The 24,789-nt window shown below is 46.4% G+C and overlaps 3 protein-coding genes across 6 annotated transcripts; 1 reads left to right on the top strand and 2 right to left on the bottom strand.

Moving 5' to 3' along the window:
* The first annotated feature begins 1,294 nt into the window (after nt 1-1,294).
* MLST8 (MTOR associated protein, LST8 homolog) lies at nt 1,295-9,752 on the top strand. 3 transcript variants are annotated; one of them, XR_014151211.1, is made up of 10 exons: nt 1,298-1,404; nt 2,551-2,690; nt 2,805-2,856; nt 3,869-4,031; nt 5,398-5,473; nt 6,120-6,272; nt 6,722-6,846; nt 7,338-7,501; nt 8,067-9,473; nt 9,505-9,752. XR_014151211.1 is itself a non-coding variant. In XM_081840661.1 (9 exons), exons 2-9 carry the CDS (start codon nt 2,562-2,564, stop codon nt 8,183-8,185), a joined length of 981 nt encoding a protein of 326 aa, XP_081696787.1. In that variant the 5' UTR covers nt 1,295-1,404; nt 2,551-2,561; the 3' UTR covers nt 8,186-9,752. The 3 variants fall into 3 exon arrangements, 2 of the variants coding, with proteins under 2 accessions (XP_081696787.1, XP_081696788.1); XM_081840661.1 differs by having other exon boundaries at nt 1,295-1,404; nt 8,067-9,752; XM_081840662.1 differs by having other exon boundaries at nt 2,808-2,856; nt 8,067-9,752.
* A 2-nt stretch (nt 9,753-9,754) lies between these two features.
* BRICD5 (BRICHOS domain containing 5) lies at nt 9,755-19,831 on the bottom strand. Of its 2 annotated transcripts, none has more exons than XM_081840687.1 (6): nt 17,216-19,831; nt 16,098-16,229; nt 15,206-15,358; nt 13,589-13,696; nt 11,100-11,253; nt 9,755-10,289 (listed from the first exon to the last, which is right to left on the bottom strand). In XM_081840687.1, the coding sequence occupies exons 1-6, from the start codon at nt 17,219-17,221 to the stop codon at nt 10,195-10,197; spliced, it is 648 nt and encodes a 215-aa protein (XP_081696813.1). In that variant the 5' UTR covers nt 17,222-19,831; the 3' UTR covers nt 9,755-10,194. The 2 variants fall into 2 exon arrangements, with proteins under 2 accessions (XP_081696813.1, XP_081696812.1); XM_081840686.1 differs by having other exon boundaries at nt 17,710-19,831.
* A 141-nt stretch (nt 19,832-19,972) lies between these two features.
* On the bottom strand, nt 19,973-24,768 carry PGP (phosphoglycolate phosphatase). The gene is made up of 2 exons (XM_081840667.1): nt 23,922-24,768; nt 19,973-22,272 (listed from the first exon to the last, which is right to left on the bottom strand). The coding sequence occupies exons 1-2, from the start codon at nt 24,517-24,519 to the stop codon at nt 21,947-21,949; spliced, it is 924 nt and encodes a 307-aa protein (XP_081696793.1). The 5' UTR covers nt 24,520-24,768; the 3' UTR covers nt 19,973-21,946.
* Nucleotides 24,769-24,789: the final 21 nt, after the last annotated feature.

Below are 24,789 nucleotides of genomic sequence, written 5' to 3'. Positions count from 1 at the left end.
GCCCACCTTAAGTTGTACCTGTGCTGGGAAAGTGAGGATATAAGGCCAACCTATCAGGGGTGACCCCAGAGGAGTTTGTCTCTTTGGGGTGCAAAGAGAGCTCACCTGTTTCAGTTTGTGTGTGTGTGTGTGTGTGTGTGTGTGTGTGTATGGGTTTCTGTGCGGTGTCGTTTGTCTATTTCTCTGGGGGTTTTGTTGTGGTTTTTTTCCTAGATCATTTCTGAGGTGAGAGGCTGGATGTTTTGATTTGATGCAATACTTGTACTTCTGCTTTTCCAGCAGCAAATGTTGAGTTCCAAGTGGCACCAAAAAATCGTCGACAATTAGAATCATAGAATTGCAGAGTTGGGAGGGACCTTGAGGATCATCTAGTCCAACCCCCTGCAATGAAGGAATATGCAGCTGGGGGATCGAATCTGCAAGTTTGGTGTTAGCAACACCATGCTCTAACCAACTGAGTGTTGCAGTCACTGCAATATCAAACACAGCAGCAGATAAATATAGCTCACAAGAACAGATTCATCAAAGCAATTAATACAATTAAGTGAAGTGACAGTATAATTCAAAATATGTCGCCTGGATTGGTGTAAGTGAAAGTGGTTTCATGCTCCTGAATGAAAGTATTCCCTTCCTGGGTGTGAGGCAGGAGGGGAGTGTGGAGTTTTTGTCCCAGGATAACTCTCTTAATGGAGGCTTTATGGCGGCCTTTACCAATGGCCTGTCAAAATATGTCCATAAAACCTATTTTCCCCAAGCCTGGTGCCCTCCAGATGTTTTGGACTACAAATCCCACCAGCCTCAGCCAGCCAGGTCACGCGCCCATTAGCCCCAGAACCGTACCTGGTTCTGCTGGCTGGGGCTGATGGGAGTTGTAGTCCAAAAATCTGTAAAGCACCAGGCTGGGGAAGGCTGTTTGGAGTTTTTTTCTGACAGATCGTACTGCGCATGCCTCATTTTAGCCGCGGCCTGTTCCTCCTCCAAATGAACAGAAGGGGCTGTTTTTATTGGGCGGCAGGCATGACGAGTCCATAGATGCACCAAAGTGTAGAGAAACATGTTGCTGGAGGAAAGGACGTGCTTTTCTACACACTTACCTGGGAGCAACTCCCATGGAACTTATGCTTGAGTAGACATGTGTAGGTTTCCTCTGTAAAATCCCGGTTTTCTTCATTGTTTGGGTAGGCCTCACAAAAAGGAACTCGGAAGTCAGATACTTGATGTGCATCTATAAATTGGCAAGTTTATGAAAAGACACTAGAAACGTAGGACTTGGGGTTTTTTTTTCTTTTGTGCGCAGGCGCATTTTTGCCCTTTGATTTCTTCCGACGCAAGCGTAGTTTGAACCGGGCAAGATCTGGCGTGCGCATGCGCTTTACCGGCTCCCTCCCTCCTCTGGTTCTGAAGGTAAGCGTCCTTTTCGCACCCCCTCCCCACCCGCCAGTCCCCAATAAATGGGGCAGGGAATCTCCCTCTGTGGATCAGAGACAGTGCTCTGCGATGAAAATATAATGTATAATTGCAAGTTTTCATTCTTATTCCAATATTTATTTTAATTTATGTTGCATTTTAATTTTTGCAATGCTCACCCTTTCCCTCTTGTTTGCTTTCAGCGGTCCAAACTTATTTTATTTGCTTCTTGGATTTAGATGCCCTTTTTCTTCTGAGGAGCTCAAAGTGTCCTCTGTTCCAGCCTTCCATTTTATTGTCACAACTACGCTGTGAGCCATGTTTGGTTTGGACTCGATAGAACTGGGCTTTGAACCCAGGACTAGTCAGACACACTCCAGCTGCTGCATCACTCCTTGCCTTGTTACCTCTTCTTGGGTGGGTGGGGGAAGCAGCGATTGGCTGCATGCCGCTATTGATATTTGGGGAGCGTGCTTTGTGCATTGAGGGGGCTGTATAAAAATGAAAAAACATTGCAATTCAAGGCTGAGCCAATCCATATTGCCTGAATAGCTTGAACCCACCCTCACCCTACCAGCCCTCTCCAGTGTGTGTGTGTGCTCTGCTCTACAAATTTGATCCAGGTTCCTAACAGTTTTAATAAGGGTCTACACACACACTTGGGGTTTCTTTCAGATTCCTGCATCCTCCTTCTGAAAGATGCAGGGACATGGCAACATACATAGACAGGCAGACAGACAGACAGACAGAAAGTCTTGCAGTGACTCCATGGAAAACAGTGTGACTTGAGCGTGGCTTGTCAGTTTAGCATAAGAACATAAGAATTTGCTCCACTGGCCTATCTAGTCCAGCATCCTGTCCTCACAGTGGCCAACCAAATGCCTCTTCTGGGAAGCTCCCAAGCTGCACCAAGCACAAGAGCCCTCTCCCCTGCTGCAGTATTCAGAAGCATTGCTGCCTCTGACTGTGGAGACGGAGCATAGCCATTGTGGCTAGTGGCCACGTTGTCAGCTCTCAGCTCCTTCCTGGGCAGTGCTGAGTCTCCCGCTCCCTGCCAGTGTCTCTTTGGGAGAAGGTAGGGCATCTCCTCTCTAGCCACATGTGCGGGACCTCCTACCCCTCTCTCTCTTTCTGTGTCCTTAGAAACCTGGACCATGAACACAGCACAGGGCACTGTGGGCAGCGACCCCGTCATCTTGGCCACTGCCGGCTATGACCACACAGTTCGCTTCTGGCAGGCCCACAGTGGGATATGCACCCGGACCGTCCAGCACCAAGATTCTGTATCCTTTTGATGTGCCAGCTGTAACAGGCCTTTGGCTCTGGTAACCTTACTTAGTGTTTCGCTATAGCTACGTGGGCCAGCCTGTTCTGTCTTCCTTAACTACATTTGCCAGCAGGTCAATGCTCTCGAGATCACCCCAGATCGGAGCATGATTGCTGCTGCAGGTAAGTGTGGTGTATTCCAAGAGCATGGAAGTGCAACCTTGTCTTTCCAACCTTGTCTCTCCAAGGGCATGATATCTGTAATGCTGATGGCTCTGCCAAGGAATTGTGAGACATCTAACAGTGAATTCTCTCCATGATCACAAAGCTATGGCCTCAGGAGAAGCTAGGGAGGTTATTTCCAGCCCAGAGAAACACCCCCATGCTTGTTAGTTGATGTCAGCCCTACCATCAGGTAAAGTGAAGGAAATGCAACCCACTGCCCTGGTCATTCCTTTCCCCTGTCCTTATTTGGAGTTGATCGATTACATTTATATCCCACCATTTTATCCAAAGAGCTCAAGGTGGTGCCCATGGTTCTCCCTCTCCTTATTTAATCCCCACATCAACTCTGTGAAGTAGGTTAGGCTATGAGGCAGTGATTAGCCCACACGGTCACCCAGTGAGATTCATGGCCAAGTGGGGATTTGAACCCTGGTCTCCAAGGACCTAGTCTGACACTCGAACCATTACACCACATTGGCTCTCCAGTTAGGATGGGAGCAGGGCTAGGAAGAAAGGACAGACACAGAAGAGGGGACCTTACTGTTGTTTATAGTGTTGGGATTTACTGGTTAATAAGGGATTCTTGGTTAATAAGATAAACTGCTTACAGTTCATAGAATCATAGAGCTGGAAAGGATCTCATAAGTCTAGTCTAACCTCCACTAAGACATTTATTCCTAACAGAGAATAACTTTGCTTTTAAACCTCCAAAGTTTAGTTGAAACCCTGCTTTTGAACCCACCGGTGTAGGTCCTACCTACCTGAGTATGAGCAAACCAAAATAAATTTCACTTTGCTGTCCCCATCTCCTTAATACTTGCCACTGCAGCTGAAGGAGAATGACTGCTTTAATCTTTTGTGGGTCTTGACACGAGTTCTTATTCTGCCAGTTGCCTGCAGAAAATTCTGTGCAAAGGTCAAATTTGTGCTTTTGAACTAGCAATGAACTAGTTGGGGGTCTTTTGCCCAGGCTATCAACACATCCGTATGTATGACTTGAACTCCAATAACCCAAACCCTGTTATCAACTACGATGGTGTCAGCAAGAACATCACCTCTGTTGGCTTCCATGAAGATGGTCGCTGGATGTACACGGGAGGTGAAGACTGCATGGCTCGCATCTGGGACCTCAGGTAAGCCTCTGGAGCTCTGCTCCTTTCCATAACCTGGAGAAAGGGGATAGAGAAAAGTTTTTCTCCCACTCTCACAGGAGACCCGGTGAAGCTGCATGTTGGAAAACTCAGGACAGAAAAAAGAATTGATTTCATCATACAGTGCACAGTTAAATTATGGAGCTTACACCCACAGGAGGCAGTGATAGCCATCAAACTGGATCGCTTTAAAAGGAGATTAGAAAAAAAGTAGTGGAGAAAAATATTGATAGCTATTAGCCGCATCGGCTATGCTTTGCCTCTGTGGTTGGAGGTAGAAATACTTCTGATGTGCCATTGGCCTGATACAGCATCAAAGCTCTTCTTAAGACCATGGATCTGCAAGGAAAGTCAGTGAGTTTGATGATCTGCAAGATACACAGGAGTTTCTTTCCTCAAATCATGCTTAAGCAGCATTGTAGGCAAGAAGGCAGGTGTTGTGGGGTCATGGCCAATGGTTCTTGCAGCCTAAATCAGATGCTGTCTCAGTTTAGGCTGGCACCACAGAACTGGAAGAGACTTCAAGTTTGACTCCCAATGCAGGAATAAGGTTGTCTGAGCCAAGGGTTTCCTAGCGTGACCTCAAGCAAAACTCCATTCCACTGAGATTAATGAGCTTTCCTTCCTAGCGAATTTATTTATCTATAAGAATATTTATATACCAACTCGGAAAAAAATATGGTGGTGTACAATAAAATCATTTAAAACATCCAGAAATGGTAATATCATAGAATACAGAACAAACAAACATCTCAAAATTAAAAGTGGTTATCTAAAGTTTTAGGATTGCAGCCTGCATGCTGAATCTGCATCTAGTGGCTTGCCAGTTTAATTCTTGACAGTCTTGTTTAATGTTACAAGAGAAAGGAGAGTAGAAGGAAGAGGGGGAGAAGTCCAGCTTGTCTGACCTAAAGTTTGGGAGCTTTGGGAGTGAACAAACTGCTGATTTTCAGAGGGGTTGCTGTGTTAGTCTGTTGCACCTTAAGGCAAACAAATTTATAATGGCATAAGATTTGGAGACGATATGCCACTTCGTTGGGTGCATGAACTGTTATCCTGAGTTGCTGGAGTGGATATATTGATGGTGAATTTTAAATTATGATGGGGGGGGGGGTTTCAGGAAGAGGAATCTGCACGTTTAGGATGTGATCCCCTAAGCATTGTTTAATGCGCTCCACTGAGGGTCTGCCAGGAGATGTTTCTTTAAAATATAAGATCTGACTGCATAGGAGGCTTTCCTGGTGAATGAAGTTCACAAAAAGTGCTTTGGAGCTCCCTGGAGTAATGGCAGTGAAGGGGTTATGCTTTGGCTCACCTGTCATTCTGCCTGCATCTGTACTGTTCCCAGGTCCCGCAACCTCCAGTGCCAGCGCATTTTCCAAGTGAATGCCCCCATCAACTGTGTCTGCCTCCATCCCAATCAGGTATGAATCACAGAACTGTGGAGTTGGAAGAGACCACAATGGTCACCTGGTCCAACCCCCTGCAATGCAGGAATTCCAGCTAAAGTCACTGACATGTGGCCATCCAATCTCCAGTGAAGAGGAGTCTGTTCCACTGTCGGACTGCTCTTAGCATCAGGAAGTTCTTCCTAATGTTTAGTTAGAATCTCCTTTCTTTTCATTTGAATCCATGGGTTCAGGTTCTTCCCTCCGGAGCATCAGAAAACAAGCTTCCTCCATCTTCCATGTGACAGCTCTTCCAATATCCGAAGGTGGCTCTCATATCACCTCTCACTATTCTTCTCACCAGGCTAGAGAAACCCAAACCAGTCAACATGAAGCCCTCCCATCCACACATTCTAGATATTTTTATTTTCTGACATTCCTATTCCACCTTTCGTCCCTTGTGGAATCCAAAAGGGTGGGTTTGTGGGTTTCCAGTCACCCACCCACCCAGGCACTGACCAGACCCAGACCTGCTTAGCTTCAGCAGGGAGGCGGCCTCATGTGACTTCAGACCATCCCCTGGGAACGTCTCCCCTTTCCATTCAGTCTTCCAAATGGTGGGGATTTGCAGGGTCTGTGGTCTTGAGGGGTGATGGTCCTTTTTGTGTGTTTCTGTCCACAGGCAGAACTTATCGTTGGGGATCAGAGTGGGGCCATTCACATCTGGGACTTGAAGACGGACCACAATGAACAGCTCATCCCAGAACCGGAAGTATCTGTTAACTCAGTTCATATTGATCCTGATGCCAGCTACATGGCTGCAGTTAACAGTTCAGTAAGTGCTGACTGGCTTTGCGGTGCACAGTGATGCGCTACAGCCTGCCTATTGCTTCTCTGCCAGTGTCTTGTTTAAAGAGTCCACAGTGGCTGTGTTTGCATGTAGCACTAAACCAGGGTTTGTTTTAACCATGGTTTGTTCAACAAACCATGAGTTGCCTGACAGAGGAACAAACAAGCCATCCAGAGTTTTTGTTTTCCAGATGCTCTTGCCTCGGGCCACTATAGCTCAGCGAAGGCCTGGGGTGGGGTGGTCAAATAAATCAAGGTTAAGCAAGGCTCCTCGGTTTGCCAAACCAGTTACCTCAAACTATGCTGGGCTGGGTTTGCACATGCCAGTTAGGTTAACTAACTATGGCTTGGTGTCATGTGACAACCAGATCTAAGCCTTCAAGGGATTTGGCAGGCAGATGGCCTCTCAGATGTTTCATTCCCCTCCCATTGCAGGGAAACTGTTACGTGTGGAATCTCACAGGTGGCATAGGAGACGAGGTGACGCAGCTCATCCCAAAGACCAAGATTCCTGCGCACAGCCGCTATGCTCTCCAGTGCAAATTCAGCCCAGACTCCACGTGAGTAGGACTGGCTTTCTAGGGTTTCATATGGTGGGGGCGGGGGACGGCATTCCCAGCCCTATCCGCAGATGCCATAAGGCTGCCTGCCGGCATAGCAGATTCTCTTACCACTGAGCACAGACCTTCCCTATAAGGATTCTTTTTGGGACCCATTTCTCCATTTAGTGCCAGTGTGGTGTAGTGGTTAGAGCGTTGGACCAGGACCTGGGAGACCAGGGTTCAGATCCCCACTCGGCCATGAAGCTCACTGGGGGACCTTGGGGAAGCAGTCACTGCCTCAGCCTCAACCTACACCAGAGGGTTGTTGTGAGGATTAAATGTGGAAGGGGAGAACTATGTATGCCACCTTGAGGAGGGGATGAAAATAAACAAATATACAAATAGTATAAATAGGGACTTTATCTTATCGGTTATTTTGGGTGACACTTCTAGCCCGTTTTCCACCTGCCTTGCCCCACTCTTGACTAGTCTTCCGTCTTCTGCTCCAGGCTTTTGGCGACCTGTTCTGCTGACCAAACCTGCAAGATCTGGAGGACGTCTAACTTCTCTCTGATGACGGAATTGAGCATCAAGAGCAACAACCCAGGGGAAACCTCCCGCGGCTGGATGTGGGACTGCGCGTTTTCAGGGGACTCTCAGTACATTGTCACAGGTGAACAAGGGTGGGCCCACCTGTCCTTGGAGAATGAATAGGATGGATGGCAAGGGACATTAAGCTCCCTGTGGCCAGGCCAAGCTATTTTGGTAGCTTATGTAGAAAATCAAACGATGCCCGTCTCATTTCTCCCTCCCACCCTACTAAAAATACGAAGATTTTGAACAATGTACACATTGTTAAACAGTACAGTGGTACCTCGGGTTAAGAACTTAATTCGTTCTGGAGGTCCGTTCTTAACCTGAAACTGTTCTTAACCTGAGGTACCACTTTAGCTAATGGGGCCTCCCGCTGCCGCTGTGCGATTTCTGTTCTCATCCTGAAGCAAAGTTCTTAACCTGAGGTACTATTTCTGGGTTAGTGGAGTCTGCAACCTGAAGTGTCTTTAACCTGAAGTGTCTATAACCCGAGGTACCACTGTATATAATTCTATAAATGCTTTATGAAGTAGCTCACTAATTGTTACGGCAACCTTGTAAAGCAGTTCAGTAGCATCCATATATTGCCGACTGTTGTGTGTGTTTGTATGTGTGGCTTCACGGTGTCCCTTTTCCTTCCCCAGCCTCCTCTGATAATCTGGCCAGGCTCTGGTGTGTGGAAACAGGCGAGATCAAACGGGAATACAGTGGGCATCAGAAAGCAGTCGTCTGCCTTGCTTTCAACGACAGTGTCTTGGGCTGAGAAGGCTGTGCTCACAAGATTGCTGCAAGACTGGGGTTTTTTGGGGGGTCAGGTGTGCAAAGACTGTGTTGCCACCCACAGCTGCCTTTCTGCAGAAGAGCCAGATTCAAGTAAAATTGAAGCCACCTTAACCATCTTTGCAAAGTGGCAGGCAGTTTTAAAACAGAACCTCCAGATTTTGTTTGGCGTAAGATCTTTGTGCAAAAGTATCGCTTAACAAAGAGTGGTTTGTAAGGAGAAACTGTGACACTCAGCACCAATGTTACTGTATGGGATGGATCTCCCAACAGAGGGTTTCAACTTGCTCTCTTTGGGGGACCGCTTTTGTTTAGGTGAGGCTGCCTTCTGTTCCTTCCATTCACCTTTGCCCAACGTAAATGGCTAAGCGGATATTCCAACTAATGTGCTTACACCCCCCCCCCTTCTCCCACGCCAGGAGCAAAGGTAGGCAGTCTCTGTTGCAAGCTTACCACCTCCTGCTCCAGAAGGCTCACTGCAGTTGGAAGAAAAATGGTTTACCCTCATTCCTTTCGTGGTTATAAACTGCTGGATTGGATCAGAGGTCCATCTAGGCAAGCTACACCAGTGGGAAGCTCACAAGTAGGATGTGAGCACAGGAAAACTCATGACTGTGATTCCTGTTTTGCGGGGGGTTGGACTAGATGACCCTTTGTGTCCTTTCCAACACTGCAATTCTGTGATTTCCCCTCTGCTCCTGGAGGTTACTGTCTTGACTAGTAGTTTTCATCTTCCATGAATTGTCTAGAGTAGACCCCTCTCAAAGCCATCCAGGTCAGTAGCCATCACTGCATCCTGTGGGAGCGAATTCCCATAGTTCTGCTATAATTTTCTTCTGTCCCTCCTGAATTTTCCAACATTGGCATCACTGGACAATCCGGGGTTGGTGGGGGGCAGCATTATGGGAGAGCGAGAGTGTTTTCTAACTGAATCAAGCTGCAAGTAAAAATGCAGTTAGGCCTGACATTCAATGCTGGAGCCAGGCGTGGGGAGAGTGAGCAATGGCTTCTCCCCAGAGTTTGGGGGGCGGGGAGCGCACCCTGTTCTAGGCTCAGAAGTGCCTTTATTAATTAGATTATTTAAATGCAGCCTTCCCCCAGATGGTACTCTCCAGCTGTTTTGGACTACAACTCCCAGCAGCTCCAGCACCCTATGGCAATGCCATCTGTGACCGACGTCAAGTTGTAGTCCAAAAAAGCTGGAGAGCACCAGCTTGAGAAAGGCTGGTTGCGTAACTGAGCTAGCCAAGCAGTGTACCGCTGCCATCCTGGTCCACAGAATTGGAAAAAAAGGACTGAAAGGGGCATCCAGCAGGGAAGTGTGCTTGGAGAAGTGCAAGCGTGCTTTTAGCCCTGGGGGGTGGGACACAGGAGTTCTTGGTTCCTCTCTTTTCTCTCTCCCTCCCTTGCTGCTATTAACACACATCTCAAGCTGCTCATTTCCTCATTTTTTGTGCTTTTAATTATTTTCACACATGCACACACACCAGGGTAGCTCCTTAAAATGGGTGGTTTGTGGTTTTTCTTAAAAAATACTTTGTTTTACAAAATGTTTGTTTGACTCGGATTTTTAACTGGATCTACACCACGCAGTTTCTTCTCCCCACAGACAATTATTTACAGGCTTATAGCAGAAAGGGCAACACTCTTTGTAAATAAAGCAGGAGTATACATATACATACAGTATATACACACACACACATATGTATATACTGCCATCTTGACTGAGTGTCGCTGTAGTTCAAGCTTCCTCAACCTGGTCCCCTTCAGATGCTGTTGGACTACAAGCCCATCAGACCCAGGAAGCACATCTGTGCTGATGGGAATTGTAGTCCAAAGCACCCAGAGAGCACCAGGTTGGGGAAGGTTCCTGTAGCCCTTCTTGCCCAATCCAGAGCCCTGAATTGCAACGTGGGCTTGGCGGAGACAGCAAAGCCTCGCCCTTGTGTTCAAGTAGAGAAGAGCAGAGGTGCAGAGAGTGGTCCAGGCCATTCATTCGGGAAGGTAGTAGAAGCAGATGGAGACACAGATGTTGTTCGGAAAGCAGATGTCGATGCACAGGTAGATGAGCCGCTGCTTTGGAGGACCTATAAGGAGAACAGGTGTGCGGCGGGTGCGGTTAGTGCATGGCCGGCATCCAAATGCAGAGCATTTACTATTAAAACTGATTATTTTTTTTGGGGGGGGGGAGGTTGCGTATTAACGCAGCTCTCTTGCAGAATCTGGGAAAAGGCAACCACTCACCTTCAATAATTTTGCGTATTTAAATTTCAAGAAGCAGATCTCGGGCTCTGCTGCTATACATCTCCCATCCAAGAAACCACCTGCAAAAGGCTCTAGTGTTCCAGAAAGGGTGTCTCCCCACCTCTGAGCTCTTAAGACAGTGGGAGACACACCAGCTTGTTTAGCACTTCTCATCCCAGGGGAATTCAATCTGAGGGACTGGAGCTCTGCTCAGCAGATTGAATGCAAGCCTGAAAGCTCTTTATTGGATACCTGTTGTCCACCTTTCTACATGGTCCTCAGAATACAACCTGGTTTGGGATTATTTTTATTTAGCCTAGCTGAATAGGCATGCTGAGAGGCAGGAGTTTTTGAATTAATTAAATCGCTATCCCACCTTTTCCATGAGGAGGTTTACATGCCTCTTCCTCTTTATTTCATCCTCACAACATGCTGTGAGATTCTGCCTTATATAGTCATATCTAGTCCATGAAGCTCAGTGTTCTTTACACTGACTGGCAGCTGCTGTCCAGGGTTTCCCAGACTTAGAGATGCCACTGCCAATTGAACCTGGGACCTCCTGCATGCAAGGCAGATGGCCTACCACTGAGCTACGATGACCCTTCCCCAGCTGGCTGCGTCTGTTGGGGGCTGGGGTCCAGCAGCCTACTCACCGTCTTTCTTCTTGACCCAGTAGATGGGCGCCTGCCCACACAGGGACCTGACAGCCTCCCCTGCCTCTTCTGGTCGCACCTGCCTCCCTGGCACGATCCCCAGGAACTCACGGTAGTACTGGGTCCTGTCGTTGGGAAGCGGCAGCTGATCCACCTTGGCAGGAACAAGAAGCACCAAGTGTCAGGGCTCTGCATTCCTTAATCCTTCATTAGCGACCATCAAAAGGAAGCACTGAAGAGATGCTGGTATAAGCCAACCTTCACTCCAGCTGGTGCCCTGCAAAGGTTTTGGTCTACAGCTCATATCACGGCAGTGCTTGCTAGGGATGTTGGCAGTTGTAGTCTAAAACATCTGGCTAAGGCAACCCAGTCAGATGTGCAAGGTACATCATCATCATCACTATTATTATTTGGAGAGCACCAGATTTGAGAAGGCTGGTGCGGACAGATGAACACCAGCATCTAGTTCTGCCAAGGGGTCAGGGACTGAGGAGCTGCAGTCATGCCATTGCCCCAGGTCACTGACCTGTCCTTTTTTTAAAAAAAGGGTAAATATTTTATTCGTCTTCTAATAAAACAACATTGTTCAATCTCAACAAAAAATGCGGAGCATTGCATGCATCCATCCATAAGTCACATATGAGAAAGAAAAGTGGCAAGTGACTGAATCAGTGAATGCATCACCTTCAACTATCCATGGCATAGCCTCTCCTTTAGTAAGTGTGAGGGACTGGAAGTCTGACGTTCACAGTCTTCTTATTACAACATAAGGGACTGCTGGATTAGAGCAATGGCCCATCTAATTCAGCATCCTGTTTTCACAGTGGCCAACTAGATGGCCCTATAGGAAATCTGTAGGCAGGATCCAAACACGAGAGCCCTCTCCCCTCCTGTGGTTTCCTGCAACTAGTATTCAGAAGCATTGCTGTCTCCAACTGTGGAGGCAGAGAGAGCATAATTGATAGCCCCCTCCTCCATGGAATTATCTAATTCTCTTTTAAAGCCATCCAGGTTGGTGGCTGTCACTGCCTCCTGCGGGAGTGAGTTCTATAGTTTAACTTCGTGCTGCATGAAGAAATTGTATATTTTAAAGATTTATTTCCTGCCCTTCACCCCAAGGTCCCTAACATCACTTCTGTTTACACAGCTGACATATGGGAACCAGACCTTTTCAAAACAGTCTTTTCATTAACAAGGTTGCCGGGTGTCTCACATTCCTCCCCATTTACTTTCTTCCAAAGTTCTGGGGGAGTGTTGGCAGAGCTGGCCAGGAGCGCTGCCTCCCTGCTAAATGGAAGTGGGGGCGGTAAACCAACCCCACTGAGCTTTGTCCCGACGTTCCCGGCAGAACAGGGGCCTCTGTCTTTCCGAAATCAAATCTCTGCCCTCGCCCCTCACCTGAAGCCATTAACATTTTGTCTGGAGGACTCTTATGCATCATTACTCAGACTTATGCTGCTGTGGAATCACTGACAAAAGCACCTTTGTTTCCTTGGCTTACTGCAATTGCCCACGAGCTGGAAAGAGGGTTTCCTCTCCTTGTCTCCGGCCCCCTCACCCGCCACTATGTTACATTTTCGTCTCCTTTTCCTTTTACTTAAAGGAAATGGATAGGAGTAACCCACTCATCTTGGCTAAGAAGGCAGAGAGAGAATAGTTTTTCTCCCTCTCTCATAACACTAGAACTCATGGGCATCCATTGAAGCTGAATGTTGGAAGATTTGGGAAGGATAAAATGAAGGACAGCTCTTCTTCATGCAGCTCAGTTAACCTATGGAACTCACGCCCACAGGAGGCAATGATGGCCACTAACTTGGATGGCCTTAAAAGAGGATTGGACACATTCAGGGAGGAGGAAAAGGCAATCCATGGCTACTAGTCACAATGGCTATGTTCCGATTCCTTGCTCAGAAGCAGCAATGCTTCTGAAAACGAGCTGCTGGAAGGGACATCTAGCTGGCCACTGTGAGAACAGGATGCTGGACTAGATGGGCTACTAGCTTCATGCAGAAGTGTCATCTTATGTTCTGAATGCCCAACAGGGCTGGGCAAAGACATTTTGCTGTTGACCAGAAGGTTGGTGTTTTGAACCCACCCAGAGACAGCTGTGGGAAGGATTCCTGCATTGCAGGGGTTGGACTAAATGACTCAAGGGGTCCCTTTGAAGTCTACAATTCTATAACCTGTGGCCCTCCAGTTGCTGTTGGGTTTTCAGATTCAATAGCTGGCCAGCAGTCAGGGATGATGACAGGAGCTGGAGTCCAGGAAGATCTGGAGGGCCACAGGTTAGGCAGGCACTCCTGATTAAGATGCATCCTAAAGGGAATGAATAATTCCCCCTTTAAAGCCTAAGTTAGTGTCTTTCATCACCTCTTGTGGGAGATGGCTTTCCGGGTGATGCTTCTTCAAAATTCATTTAAACTAAGAAAATAGACAATAGTCTAGGGAATCTGGATTCTACAGAGGCTGTTTCAGCATTCTGTGCTTACCCTGTGTTCTGACAGGTTGAAGGACATCTGGACAGTGTCTCGGTCTCGGTCATCCATCATCCGCAGGTAGCAATTGTTCTGCTCTGAGGGCTTGTAGCAGACATAGCCCTGAACAGAAGAAACTAGATAAGTCTGTTTTGTTTGTTGGCAGGTTGCTTGATCCACTGACTACGTGAACAAAGTACTATCCTCTCTGCCTCATGTGTAGCACCAGCAATGCACTTGGGGGAGCTAATACGTGGCCCGAGAGAGATGAGGGACTCCCAGTCCCTGCATGGTCAGCAGGCAGAGATGACAGGTGCTGTGACCCAGCATCACCTGAAGGGCTGTGTGTTAGCCACCCCTGCAATATATTCTCATAGTTGTTTTTCCTGAACTTCTCTCAGGCACAGGCTCTGAGAGTTGCTCCAGTGTGTTTCATTTGCAGAGAGAAAGATGCAGAGGTTCCTGATCTGGAAGCCACATCCTTCCTCAACTGGAAGTTTTGACTTCCAATACTGATTTTGTGTGTGTAAATACACACATGCTTAGGGGCTTATGGCTGTGTGCAGAGGAAAATGCACTCTGCACATGCCCCTGGGCATTTTATTCTATCGAAGATTCCTGGGATGAAGCCTGCTCTCTGTGTGTGTGTCTTCTAGGGGCCTGCATGTCCAACACTGCTCAGAGCGGCTGAAATTTCTATATAGCTAGACTGAAACCCATACTTGTTCTGGGGGCCTCCTGCACATCCAGAGGGATGCTCATTTCATTGAGCCACTTGAGCAGCAGGAGGGCAAGAGGCGGCTTGCTCTGACATAGTTCACTTTACTATTTCTAATGCCGGCTCCACCATGCTCCTTTGAATGCCAGGAAACTGCATCAGATTCCCCTATATTTATATATAACCTGTTCATTAAAAAAATCTGTGGCACTTGAAGAGGATAAAGGAATGCCACAAATATTGCTTCTTTTACCATCACAAAAATCCTGGGAGGCAGAAAGGCCATGAGGATTTCCCATTCAAGTGGCTTGGCCAGGAGCACTCGCCAGCTTCATGGCTTAGGTGGGCTTTGTGGCGGAAATGACTGGCAGAATCCGAGACCAGGGAGAAGAGTTGGTGGAAGAAGATTGGAAGAAATTTAAAATTTATTTACAGAAATATTGTAAAATTTTTGAAAATTAATGGCATTGAAATGAACTGAAGGGGTTCTAGCAACGAGGTTAAAAATAAGATTGGATGGATAATTAGACAAATAAATTGGATATGAATTTGCTGAATTAATTTGCAACAGGGATACAAAAGAGGGAGATGTGAGGAAGTCAAGAAAATAAGTGAATCAAAGATGAGAAGCAAAAAGAGGGATTTTTGTGTTTTTTCTTTTTTCTTAAAATGTGTTGTTTTTTTCTTTTTTGAAACTATTTTTTCTTTATTTTTTATGTATTTTATAATTTTGTATTTTTCTGTATTTGTTCTTGCTTTTTCTTATGTTTGTTGTCTTTTCTAAAACTTAATAAAATATTTATTAAAAAAATAGGTGGGCTTTGTGGCTGCACCTGCAACTTCTCAGCATTGTGCACCCTTCCCCCACCCCCTTCCTCACAATTTGGAAAGCCAGGGACCACCAGGACACTCACATTCTTGTTGTCAAACAAGACTGACGTTGTTTGGTTACTTGGGGAAGTTATGCAATAAGTAACTGTGTTCTTGGACTTGTTCATGAAAGCAGACTGGTTCATCCGGGACCCTGGTCGGTTCTGGAAGTTTAACCGGACAACCTGCAAAAGAGGCTATGAAGATATGCAGTGTTAAGCCTGGGTGGGGGGTGGGAGAAACTGCCTGGGCTATCGGCTGCAGCAAGATTCTGTGCGCTCCCCTCCCTGGTCCTGTTCTTGGGGGTGTGTGTATAGAACAGCTAAAGATAGTCATGGCAACAGCCAGAAAGAGGAAGACTTACGTCTTTCAGCTCTTCAGTTGATGTTTTAATGGAGTGTTTGCAAGGAGGTTTGCAAAATCACAACTGGTGCAAGAAGGGAGACGACAGGAGTAATTTACTCTTTCTCAAAACAGAAGAACATGTTGCTGATGCAACGCGCAGGGCAGATGAAAGAAAATGCTCTCTCATGTGCAACACATACTTGTTCGTACATAAATCATTGCAAGAATACAGGGAAGGGGATACAGATAAAGAGTTTTCCAGTGGTAATAATATAAAGCAATAAACAAATCTAATAAATCAAATCAAGTCCCATTGAGTTCAATGGGACATATGGTACTCCCGGGCCAGCATGCTGAACAGCCTTCTCTCAACCTGGAACCTTCCAGCTGTAAGCAGCTCATGGGAGTTGTAGTCCAAAGCATTGGTGGGGTGGTGGGCTGGGCTGGTTGGTTGCACTGTTGGGGAAGGCCGGTATAGAGGACTGCAACCTTATTTTGCTGATGACTGATGAACAGTTTCAGCCACTCCCTGCAGGCAAAATGGGATGGTGAACAGAGTATTGCGTTCCCCGGGTAAGAGAATCTCCTTACCTTGGGAGATGTTTTTGCGAAGCTGAGAGTTGCTGCCACAGCAATGCAGATAATTCCACAGATTAAAATGACAGAAAGAACAACCCAAAATGTCCTGGAAGGGCTTTTGGATTCTGCCGGTAAGGCTCTCTCCTAAGAGCCAAGATAAGCCCATCAGTCAAACAGAAGCCAACAAGTTGAACATCAAAAGTATTAGTGGGAAACACCACATGCAACCTTCATTTGAAGGACTCCAACCCTTTCCTATTCTGCTTAGGAAAATGAAGTACAATAAAACGGCATGACAAAAATGCAAACATGGATGTACATGATGGATACAGAAGGTGTTGTTATGCGATATAAGCAGCTTAGGGCTTGCCTACCCAGTTTATATGGTTGTAACCTGCCCTGGAACCTAAGGGCAGGTAATTAATAATAAATTATTATTATTAATAATGTTTTGTTGACATGAAAATTAACTCATTCTCATCCCATTGCTGGATGAGTGATCCCTGGTTTTCCGAAAGCTGTGGACTATGTAAAGACAGGTAATACAAGGTATTCAAAATGTTTTTTGTCATGATCCACAGGGATTTCATGGATCATACATCTTCCTCTTTCCCTTGGTATCTAAGTCTTTGTATTATTTTGGTGTTCAAGTTGTTACTCTGCAAAAGCATAGGGATCTCATGCAGTGTAGTTATCAGTTTTTGGAGAAGCCTGGCTTGATTTAAAATCTTTAGTGCACAGAACTGAAATTAAGACAGCAATCCTTTGCAGGCTTGCTCAAATACAGGTCCCACTGTGTTCAGAGGAATTTACTCCAAAGTAAAGGATTGCAGTATAAGATATTTAGGCAGGCTTTGAAACTAAAATGTTTAATACTGTACTTTGCCTAAGTAAATGCAAGAGATTCAGAATATTGCCTACACAAAGTATAAAACAGTCTTCTCCAACCTTGTAGCTTTGATGTTTTGGACCTGTGCTGGCTGGGGCTTATAGTCCAATACACCTGGAGGGCAGCTGCCTGACAAAAAGTATTAGTTTAATGTTGACAGTAAGACTTCCTATAACATATATAAGTTCCCTAAGGTTATGAAAGATTTCACTAAGTTTCATCATTCTTGCCTACAGAGTACCTTCATTCTCCAGGAACACCAAGATCTGCATCAATAGTCCTGGGGTAGGAGCAGCCGAGATGGTGCCCTTGTGATGTTGTGGGACCACAAACCACACTACCTTAGACTACTGGTATTGCTGGCTGGGGCTGATGGGAATTGGGGGCCCAACATCTCGAGAGCATCACATCGGGTACCCCTGTCCTGGGGCAATGAAAGGATTTGGATCAGAGCATTCTCTCAATTCCCTTTCTCATCCTGTATCATTCTCTCACTTCTACCCTGATCCCAAGACATCCAAAGTATTTTGGTGCCCAAGTTGAGAACTCCAGGCCTCCCAATAATGTGGGACACAATCCATTTGCAAGTTTTCCTGTGTGACTGTGCATCACTCCACTCCTTTAAAAGGAAAAATCCCAAGAGAAACAGATCAGGAACCCATTAAGGGACTTTTACTGTGCCAAGAAGTGGCAGGTGCTGGGTTGTGGGGAAAGAAAAGGCGGCAGGGTACTTACTGGACAGGGGGTGACGTGGGCCACAGTCTGTTCCTCCATTCTCGATGCCCTCTTTGCTCCTCTGACTCTGCCTTCTGACAGTATAGAGCTTGTGCATTATCAAATCCCTCGGAATCCGGTTTGAAACCTGAGAACATGCCCCATTTTACTGCCCACCCTGGCACCTTGACTTGGAGAAGGAGCCACGTGGTGGTGAAACGTTAGATGCTCTTAATGGTGGGAGGGAACAGAGGCTGCAGAAAGATGCTGTCCTGGGCACGGTGATGCTTTCGCTGTCCTTCCTTGTGAGACAGCTAACACATTCATGGGGAACACAATTGGGGGCTTTGTGTGAGACCTTTGCATTCTGGCAGCCGCCCTTGGTATGGGCCAGACATCTCTCTCATTTGGGGTGGGGGGAGGGAAGGAAGTGGAAACAAGTAGAGAAGAGTGCCAGGCTGCCCAGAGGTCTGAGACATCTGCTCCTGGAGAGAAGCTGCCATTCAGACCTGTCACCTTCCGAACCTCTGCAGCGCACAGAACCACGACTCTCCTGAATTAACACGGTCAGAAACAGGAAAAGGTTACTTGATGTGATTATCAAATATAAATATATTTTTGTATTGCATGTCAAGCAAAGGCGTCTTTTTGAGAACTCTGAAGGAAGAGGAAGTAGGAGACAACTTTGTGATTTCAACAATTTGGGAAACTGGATTGTCCCATTTTAAGATGGCAGCATGGCCATTGACACCAATAATGATCAGGCTAGATGTTAAAAAACCCAAGGGGTTTTTTTTGCAGAAGGTGGTGGGTGGGAGAAAAAAGGTTGTTTCTCTCAAGCCATCCTTGTCTGCAGCTGGTCAAGTTTTAAGATGGGAGTGTGAGAGGAGCTAGCGCACATTCAAATGAGGTACTTTCAGGTGCTGGCAGTTTTCAAGTTGCACCTCAGCCTCCTGGGAGGAAGGAGGGGAGAATGGCTGATCATCCATGTCAGTAAATGCAAGTAGCGAAGTGGGCACATACCTATGATAGGTGGAGAACAGGAATAAAGAGAAACTAAAAAATAGAATCCAAAGGCCCATAGAAAGAACCTCAACTTGTAGAGTCAGTGGAGCAGCTCACCAGCACTGGCCCATTTTACTTTGTTTCACGTCCAATGAAATGGCCTGAAGCCTTGGCTATTTCCACAGTGAGCTTGCCCCAAGATCATCTGGGGCAAGGCTATGATGACAGCTTGTCATCATCGTCTTATGAAGCACCTGCCATCTTTTGCTTCCAAGCTATTTCTTCTGGCAAAAGATCATACCACTGTCCTACGGTGTTTGCTTGAGGCCTATTAGAAAAAGGGGTGGGGGCCAGAAGAAAAATGCTTTCATGCAGACATGCTCATTCTCATAATTAACACACACTCTCGTGCATTTCATGGCTCAAAGTTAAGGCTGGGCACATTTTCCTCTGGCACCATTTCCTCAGAACACCCATTCTGCTCCTGCTCAGCTGTGGCTAAACAGCCCTTTCATGTCTCTAAATAGCTAAAAGCAAACCAGTCATCAACTTTGCGATATGTAGCCAAATACCGGCTCAGGGTGGTGAATTCTTTAAGGAATGTGCTGGCTGAAGTGATTGAAGTTGTAGCACAAAACATCTGGAGATTTATTTTCACTAAAAATAAGTAAAAACATGCTAAATTAGATCTCTATTGCCTTAGGGCACTAATTCTGAATCCAATTTTTTTCAGAAATCCAAAACCTCCAGGGATGACGTGACAGGAAAACACAAGGCTCAGACGTGATGGATAAACCACAATTTGCCATTATTTTTGAACCTAGTCTCTATGTGTAAAGAGGTACGGAGTTCTAAAAAAGGGAGATTAAGGCTGCAACTGTAGACAATAAACTCCACTGACAACAGTAGGACTTATTTCTACACAAAGTTATATAGGATTGCTAGTCTTATTTTACCAAAAAACAATTCTCACTAACCTTACATTAGGAACCAGAAATTCAAACTATTAATTTGAAATGGGAAAGAACACACAGCCAATTTAAATAAAAGAAAAATCTTCCCACTGGTGTCTCCTGGATATTTACAACATTGCACAATTTAGCTCTCAAGCAGGTCTCTTCCACATTCGATCATGATGCTACAGACAATTCAAATGAAACCTTATGGAAACAATTCCAATTTTAAAAAACAGGGTAAAAGGCTTATTTTGCATATTATTTTTGATGAACATGAATGAGGTTCATAGCATGCAAAATTAAAAGGCAACAATACAAAGAAAAAAGAGCGACTTCTTGTTTAATATGACTCAAGAACAGGACTGAATTTCCCCAGATGCTTTTACACAGACTGCTTGGTCTTTCACCAGCACAGTTTCACAACAAGGGAAGAAACAGTGAAAAGAGGTGAAAGGCTCTATTGCATGGCTAGTAAGTATGAGCAGTTGTTGACAGGTTTCTAAACAACATTTATCATATATGGACCAATTCCTCAATCTCCCCAGATTTGCATAAGCACAAGTCCTAGCAAAAGGACATCATGTTATTTTCAAGTCAGTCCAAACAGAAAGAAAGAAACCGTTTGCATTATCATCGAAGATGGAGAAAACCTTTAGGCTTACAAATCAGTTCAGCAAGCCTAAGAAGAAAAATAATTCTATTGAGAAACAGATTATAAAGGGTACCTTGCTGGATTGGGGGGGGTGTTATTGTGTATCTTTAGCACTTCTAAGTAAGTGTCAATGCTAATCCTATAATATTGATAAATACAAAATATATTTCACGGTGGACAACACAATTATTGCTGCATCAAAAAGTGGCAAGTTCATGCAAGTTTCAAGTGACTGTGATACAGGAAGCATAATCCGCACACAATATTGTCAGAGATATTTGGGTAACGTTTGGAAAATGAAAGCAGACAAGTATCATCTGTTGTTTACCCAAAGTGAGTGCTGCTTTCATCCTTACATCTCCATATCAGATTTCTTCAGCTGTTATTACACAATTTGGCATTTAGTGTCAAAAGGACAAAACTACCCAGACACTTCAAGAGTGCATTTAATCATGTTTCCTACAGAACAGCAAAACAAAATGGCTTGAACTCCCATTTTCAGCAGACAATTGGTGCCAAGGTGGATCTGCAAAGGACTTCCAATGTCCTCTGAACAACCCACTATTAAGATCTTAATAGGAAGCACAGGACAAGTTACTATAGTTGCTTCATCAGCACCGACTTCAAAATGGCTTGAATGCAAAATGGCACGTATTTATGCCAGAGGATCCCACAGATGGTACAATTTATGCTTGGGATCATTAACTACTACAACTTGTAGCAAGACCTTCATGTGACTGTGGCATTTTTGTAACTCTGCATGTGTAATTCAACCATTAGCACAATTTGGGAATCCTCAAATGATCCTTACTTAAAATGGTACTTCATCTTGCAGACGGCGCAGGTATTGCTGTGGTATGTACTGAAGAACACAAGCAAGATCTTTTGGAAATCTATTGATATTTCTCCTGAACAATAAATTCTATTTTTGATATATTATCATTCACTTTTAAAATAGATATCTGTTCTTCAAATCACTATATATATATTTATATTTATACACACATACACCCTACTATCTTAGAGGAATACATGAAACACGACAGCATCTTTCGTGTTTTGCATACTGAAGCAAGTGCAAATGGCTGTGTGGAAAGGCGCAACAACAAAATTATTGAACACACAAGTGATTTTCTATTTCCTGAAATCACATCTGAAGCAGGTTGCCTAAAACCAGGACCTGAGTAAGCATCAAACCCAAGCTTAAAGTCAAGTTCTACAGGTCAGAAAAGAGCAATTGCCCTCCTACTGCTCATTTCCCTGAATTTCCCACAGACGAGGATATAGTTTCCACAAAGAACCACAGTGAAAAGATTTAAGAGAAGCCTGCCCAATCCCTTTAACCCAGCTGAGCAAGACTCTACCCTGATGCCATTAACACTGCGGTTGTTTAAGACATACTTAATGCTTCACAACATCTGAAAGCTAACCAACACAACACACTTCCCTCTTTGTTCCAAAGTGCATTTTAAAGGAATTTGTAAACAGAGACCTTGAATTCTAAGTTACACACTAAAAGTCTCTGAAGTTGCAAGCAGCAATCATGTGCATTGCAGTAACCGAGGTGATACTACCAGCCTCGAGCCACTGAGGGTGCAGGGGGTGGGGAGAAGATACATTTTTAAAGCTGGAAAACTTCCCTTTTTTAATCCTGGAGGGTGGGGAGAAGGTCAGCTATGCTATCAACATAGTAATCGGGGACTAGGTTTTTCCGCTCAGGACAGTCACTCTCTAAGTGACCTTTTACTTCTTCTAGGGTGGAGACCCCTGTGAGGGTCAGAAGAGTTGTCAAGCCGCAGTTGTTGCCCATGAGGATGTCTGTGTCCAAGCGGTCGCCGACCATGATGGTGCGAGCAGGATCGATGTTGAACTCCTTGCCCACACACTCAAAGATGTAGCGGCTGGGCTTGCCGATGATGAATGCTTCACGCTCTGCTGCCGTCTCCACTGCTTTGACAAGGCAGCCAGTTCCTAAAAAGAGAAGCAAAGCAATTGTGAGCCAGATACAGCACTGAGGCACAAGTGCAAACCCCAAACTCATCTCAGCAGTCTATAAAGCCTGTCAGTGGGGGAAGCCAGCTGTGAGAACCCAGCTATGTTGCACTACTAAAGAAGGCAAACACAAATCATGCGCGGAGCAATACCCAAGCAGGGAATCATACAGAAAACAGTATCACTCCCACATTGGCTGAACAATGTAAAGTCCTGTTCCTCAGAAATGTTAAAGGCAATCTTTTCAGGTCAAATCTGCCAAGCCTCACAAATGATCCCATCCACCCCCAGCCCACACATCTATCCTATTCTCTGCACCATTTTAAAGTAGCTGCTGGTACTCCACAACAGCCACTAGTCGGTACATCCCACTGGACAACCCCCACAGCTAAAGACTGACATAGGATTGTCATACCATGGTGTATGACAAATGCTGAAAAGAGTTGGGAAGAGACCAAATTGAGAGCAAAACAACTGTGAGGCTACCTTTAAGGGACTGAGGTTCTAGAGCAGAGGGCATTTCCCCCCCTGAAGCAACAATTCACCCAGATAAAAGACATTAAACTTTTTTTAATGAAAACATCTGCCCACATATCAGGAAGCAGCTAGTGTGGTGGTCCTAGCAAGGTCCTCCTCATCAGAAAGGCCTCCACCTGTCTGCACCCAATCAGAACTTTGTCTTCATTTTAGGCCTTCTCCCTTTCTTTCATGTGTGTTCACCCACTACCAATAAAGGTTGTTGCAGCGTGCAGCCCACATACCGTAAAAGTACTGATCATGAAAAGCAGTTACCAGTCAATGTAGCAGGTCCTGAACTAGAAAGGCTAATGATTTAAGTATAAGGGAGCATTCTCTGTTCCTATTACAGCTCCCATCATTCTTCACACTTAGCCATACTAATGGGGGCTGACAGGAGTTGAACAAATGGGCTAAAGGAAGCTTGGGATGAGGGTTAGTCTTGACCTGAGATGAAGCTCTCTATGAAGCTCACAGAGTGATTTTGGACTGTGTAATCTATCTCAACAGGGTAGTGATGATAAAAATTGGGCTGGATTTCAAAAATTGCTTCCAATACACGGTAAACTAGAAGGATAACAAAACATTAAAACATTAAAAAGAAGCATTTCTGCAGGGGAAAGGCAAGGAAGACTGCAAGCACTCAGATGTAGCCAAACACAGGCCACATTCACACCATACATTTAAAGCAGTACACCACTTTGAACTAGTTGTGGCTTTGCCCAAAGACTTATGGTAGCCATAGCTTGTTAAGGATGCTGAGCATTGCTAGATCACCATTCGCTTCACATAGCTACAATTCCCAGAGCTCCCTGGGAAGAGGGACTGATTGTCACACTGCACTGTGAACTGAGGCAACTAGAGGTCTACTGACAACTCTCGGCACCTTTAAACCACAACTCCCAGCTTTCTTTAGGGAAAACTATGGCTGTTCAAGTGATATTGTAGCGCTTTAAATGTGAGCTTGTGAACGTGTCCTCCGTCACGTCCTATGCTCGCTCAACCACCTGTGCCCTTCCGGACGGTCGCGCTCAGCTGGAGCTCAAATGCGGTCTGACGCACTTAAGCGCGCGGGAGCGCGCACACATACACAATAACACGCGTGTACGCACCGGGGACGGCGCTCCCTCCCTCGAGCGGCAGACGGTTGTCCCGGTTGGTGCCCACCAGGAGACACCCGTCGCGCATCAGGTAGCGCAGGGCCAGGCAGAGCTTGCCGTAGCTGAAGTGCTCGTCGTAGCCCACCAGCACCGCCCGCACAGAAGGATCGAGCGGGGCGCGGGAGCCAAAGTTGGCGGACCCCGGCTCGGGGGCGGGGCCCGTGCCCAGGTGCGCCACGCCCACCGCCTCCAGCTCGGCGCTGAGGGCGGCCCCGCCCAGCACGTAGGCGGCGCCTCCCGCAGGAAGGGCGTGGCTCAAGTAGCGCGCGGCGCAGTAGGCGGAGCCGAAGACCTGCCGCGTCTCGGCCGGCGGGAAGCCCAGGCGCTGTAACTTCTCCACGTAGGCCTGGCGCGTGCGCGAAGAGTTATTGGTCACGTAGCACAGCTGCTTCCCGGCGCCCGCCAGGCGGCCCAGTGCCTCCGCCGCCCCGGGAATCGCCGCCTCGCCCCGCCACAGCACCCCGTCGCAGTCGAACAGCACCGCCTCCGCGTCCCGTAGCGCCGACCGCGCCGCGGCCGACGTTCCCAGCCGTTCGCACCGCTTCGCCATCGCGGACCTGCTCAGATGGACGGACTGAGAGAAACCGGCGCTGCTTTCTTCTCACGACTTCTCCTCGACGTCGATTGGCTGGGAGGCGGCGCGAGCTGGCGCTGATTGGGCGGGGCCGGCTTTTCAGGCTCCGCCTCATCTTGCGCCTTGAGGGAGAGAGTGAGGTGACCGCAGCCTTTAGACCCCTGCCTGAGCCCCGCCCGCCGTAGCTGCTTATTGGCCGAGATGAAGCGATGCCACTTTGCTATTGGGTGAGACGCCGTCTCCTCG

The sequence above is a fragment of the Podarcis erhardii genome (genome assembly GCF_964252035.2).
Source record: "Podarcis erhardii genome assembly, chromosome: 14".
Taxonomy (NCBI): Eukaryota; Metazoa; Chordata; class Lepidosauria; order Squamata; family Lacertidae; genus Podarcis; species Podarcis erhardii.
The sequence above is the reverse complement of the archived record's forward strand: the minus strand, read 5'-3'. Positions and strand labels throughout refer to the sequence as shown.

What these genes read in the sequence shown, in the direction of transcription:
- PGP (XM_081840667.1), bottom strand. Translation starts at nt 24,519, where the DNA reads ATGGCGAAGCGGTGCGAACGGCTGGGAACGTCGGCCGCGGCGCGGTCG. An exon ending in GGGAGGGAGCGCCGTCCCCG is followed by an intron (nt 22,273 to 23,921) that starts GTGCGTACACGC and finishes TTCTCTTTTTAG; the next exon opens with GAACTGGCTGCCTTGTCAAA.
- MLST8 (XM_081840661.1), top strand. Translation starts at nt 2,562, where the DNA reads ATGAACACAGCACAGGGCACTGTGGGCAGCGACCCCGTCATCTTGGCC. An exon ending in GAGCATGATTGCTGCTGCAG is followed by an intron (nt 2,857 to 3,868) that starts GTAAGTGTGGTG and finishes TCTTTTGCCCAG; the next exon opens with GCTATCAACACATCCGTATG. An exon ending in TCTGCCTCCATCCCAATCAG is followed by an intron (nt 5,474 to 6,119) that starts GTATGAATCACA and finishes TTCTGTCCACAG; the next exon opens with GCAGAACTTATCGTTGGGGA.
- BRICD5 (XM_081840686.1), bottom strand. Translation starts at nt 17,748, where the DNA reads ATGGAGGAACAGACTGTGGCCCACGTCACCCCCTGTCCA. An exon ending in CCCACGTCACCCCCTGTCCA is followed by an intron (nt 16,230 to 17,709) that starts GTAAGTACCCTG and finishes CTTGGCTCTTAG; the next exon opens with GAGAGAGCCTTACCGGCAGA. An exon ending in TCGCAAAAACATCTCCCAAG is followed by an intron (nt 15,359 to 16,097) that starts GTAAGGAGATTC and finishes ATATCTTCATAG; the next exon opens with CCTCTTTTGCAGGTTGTCCG.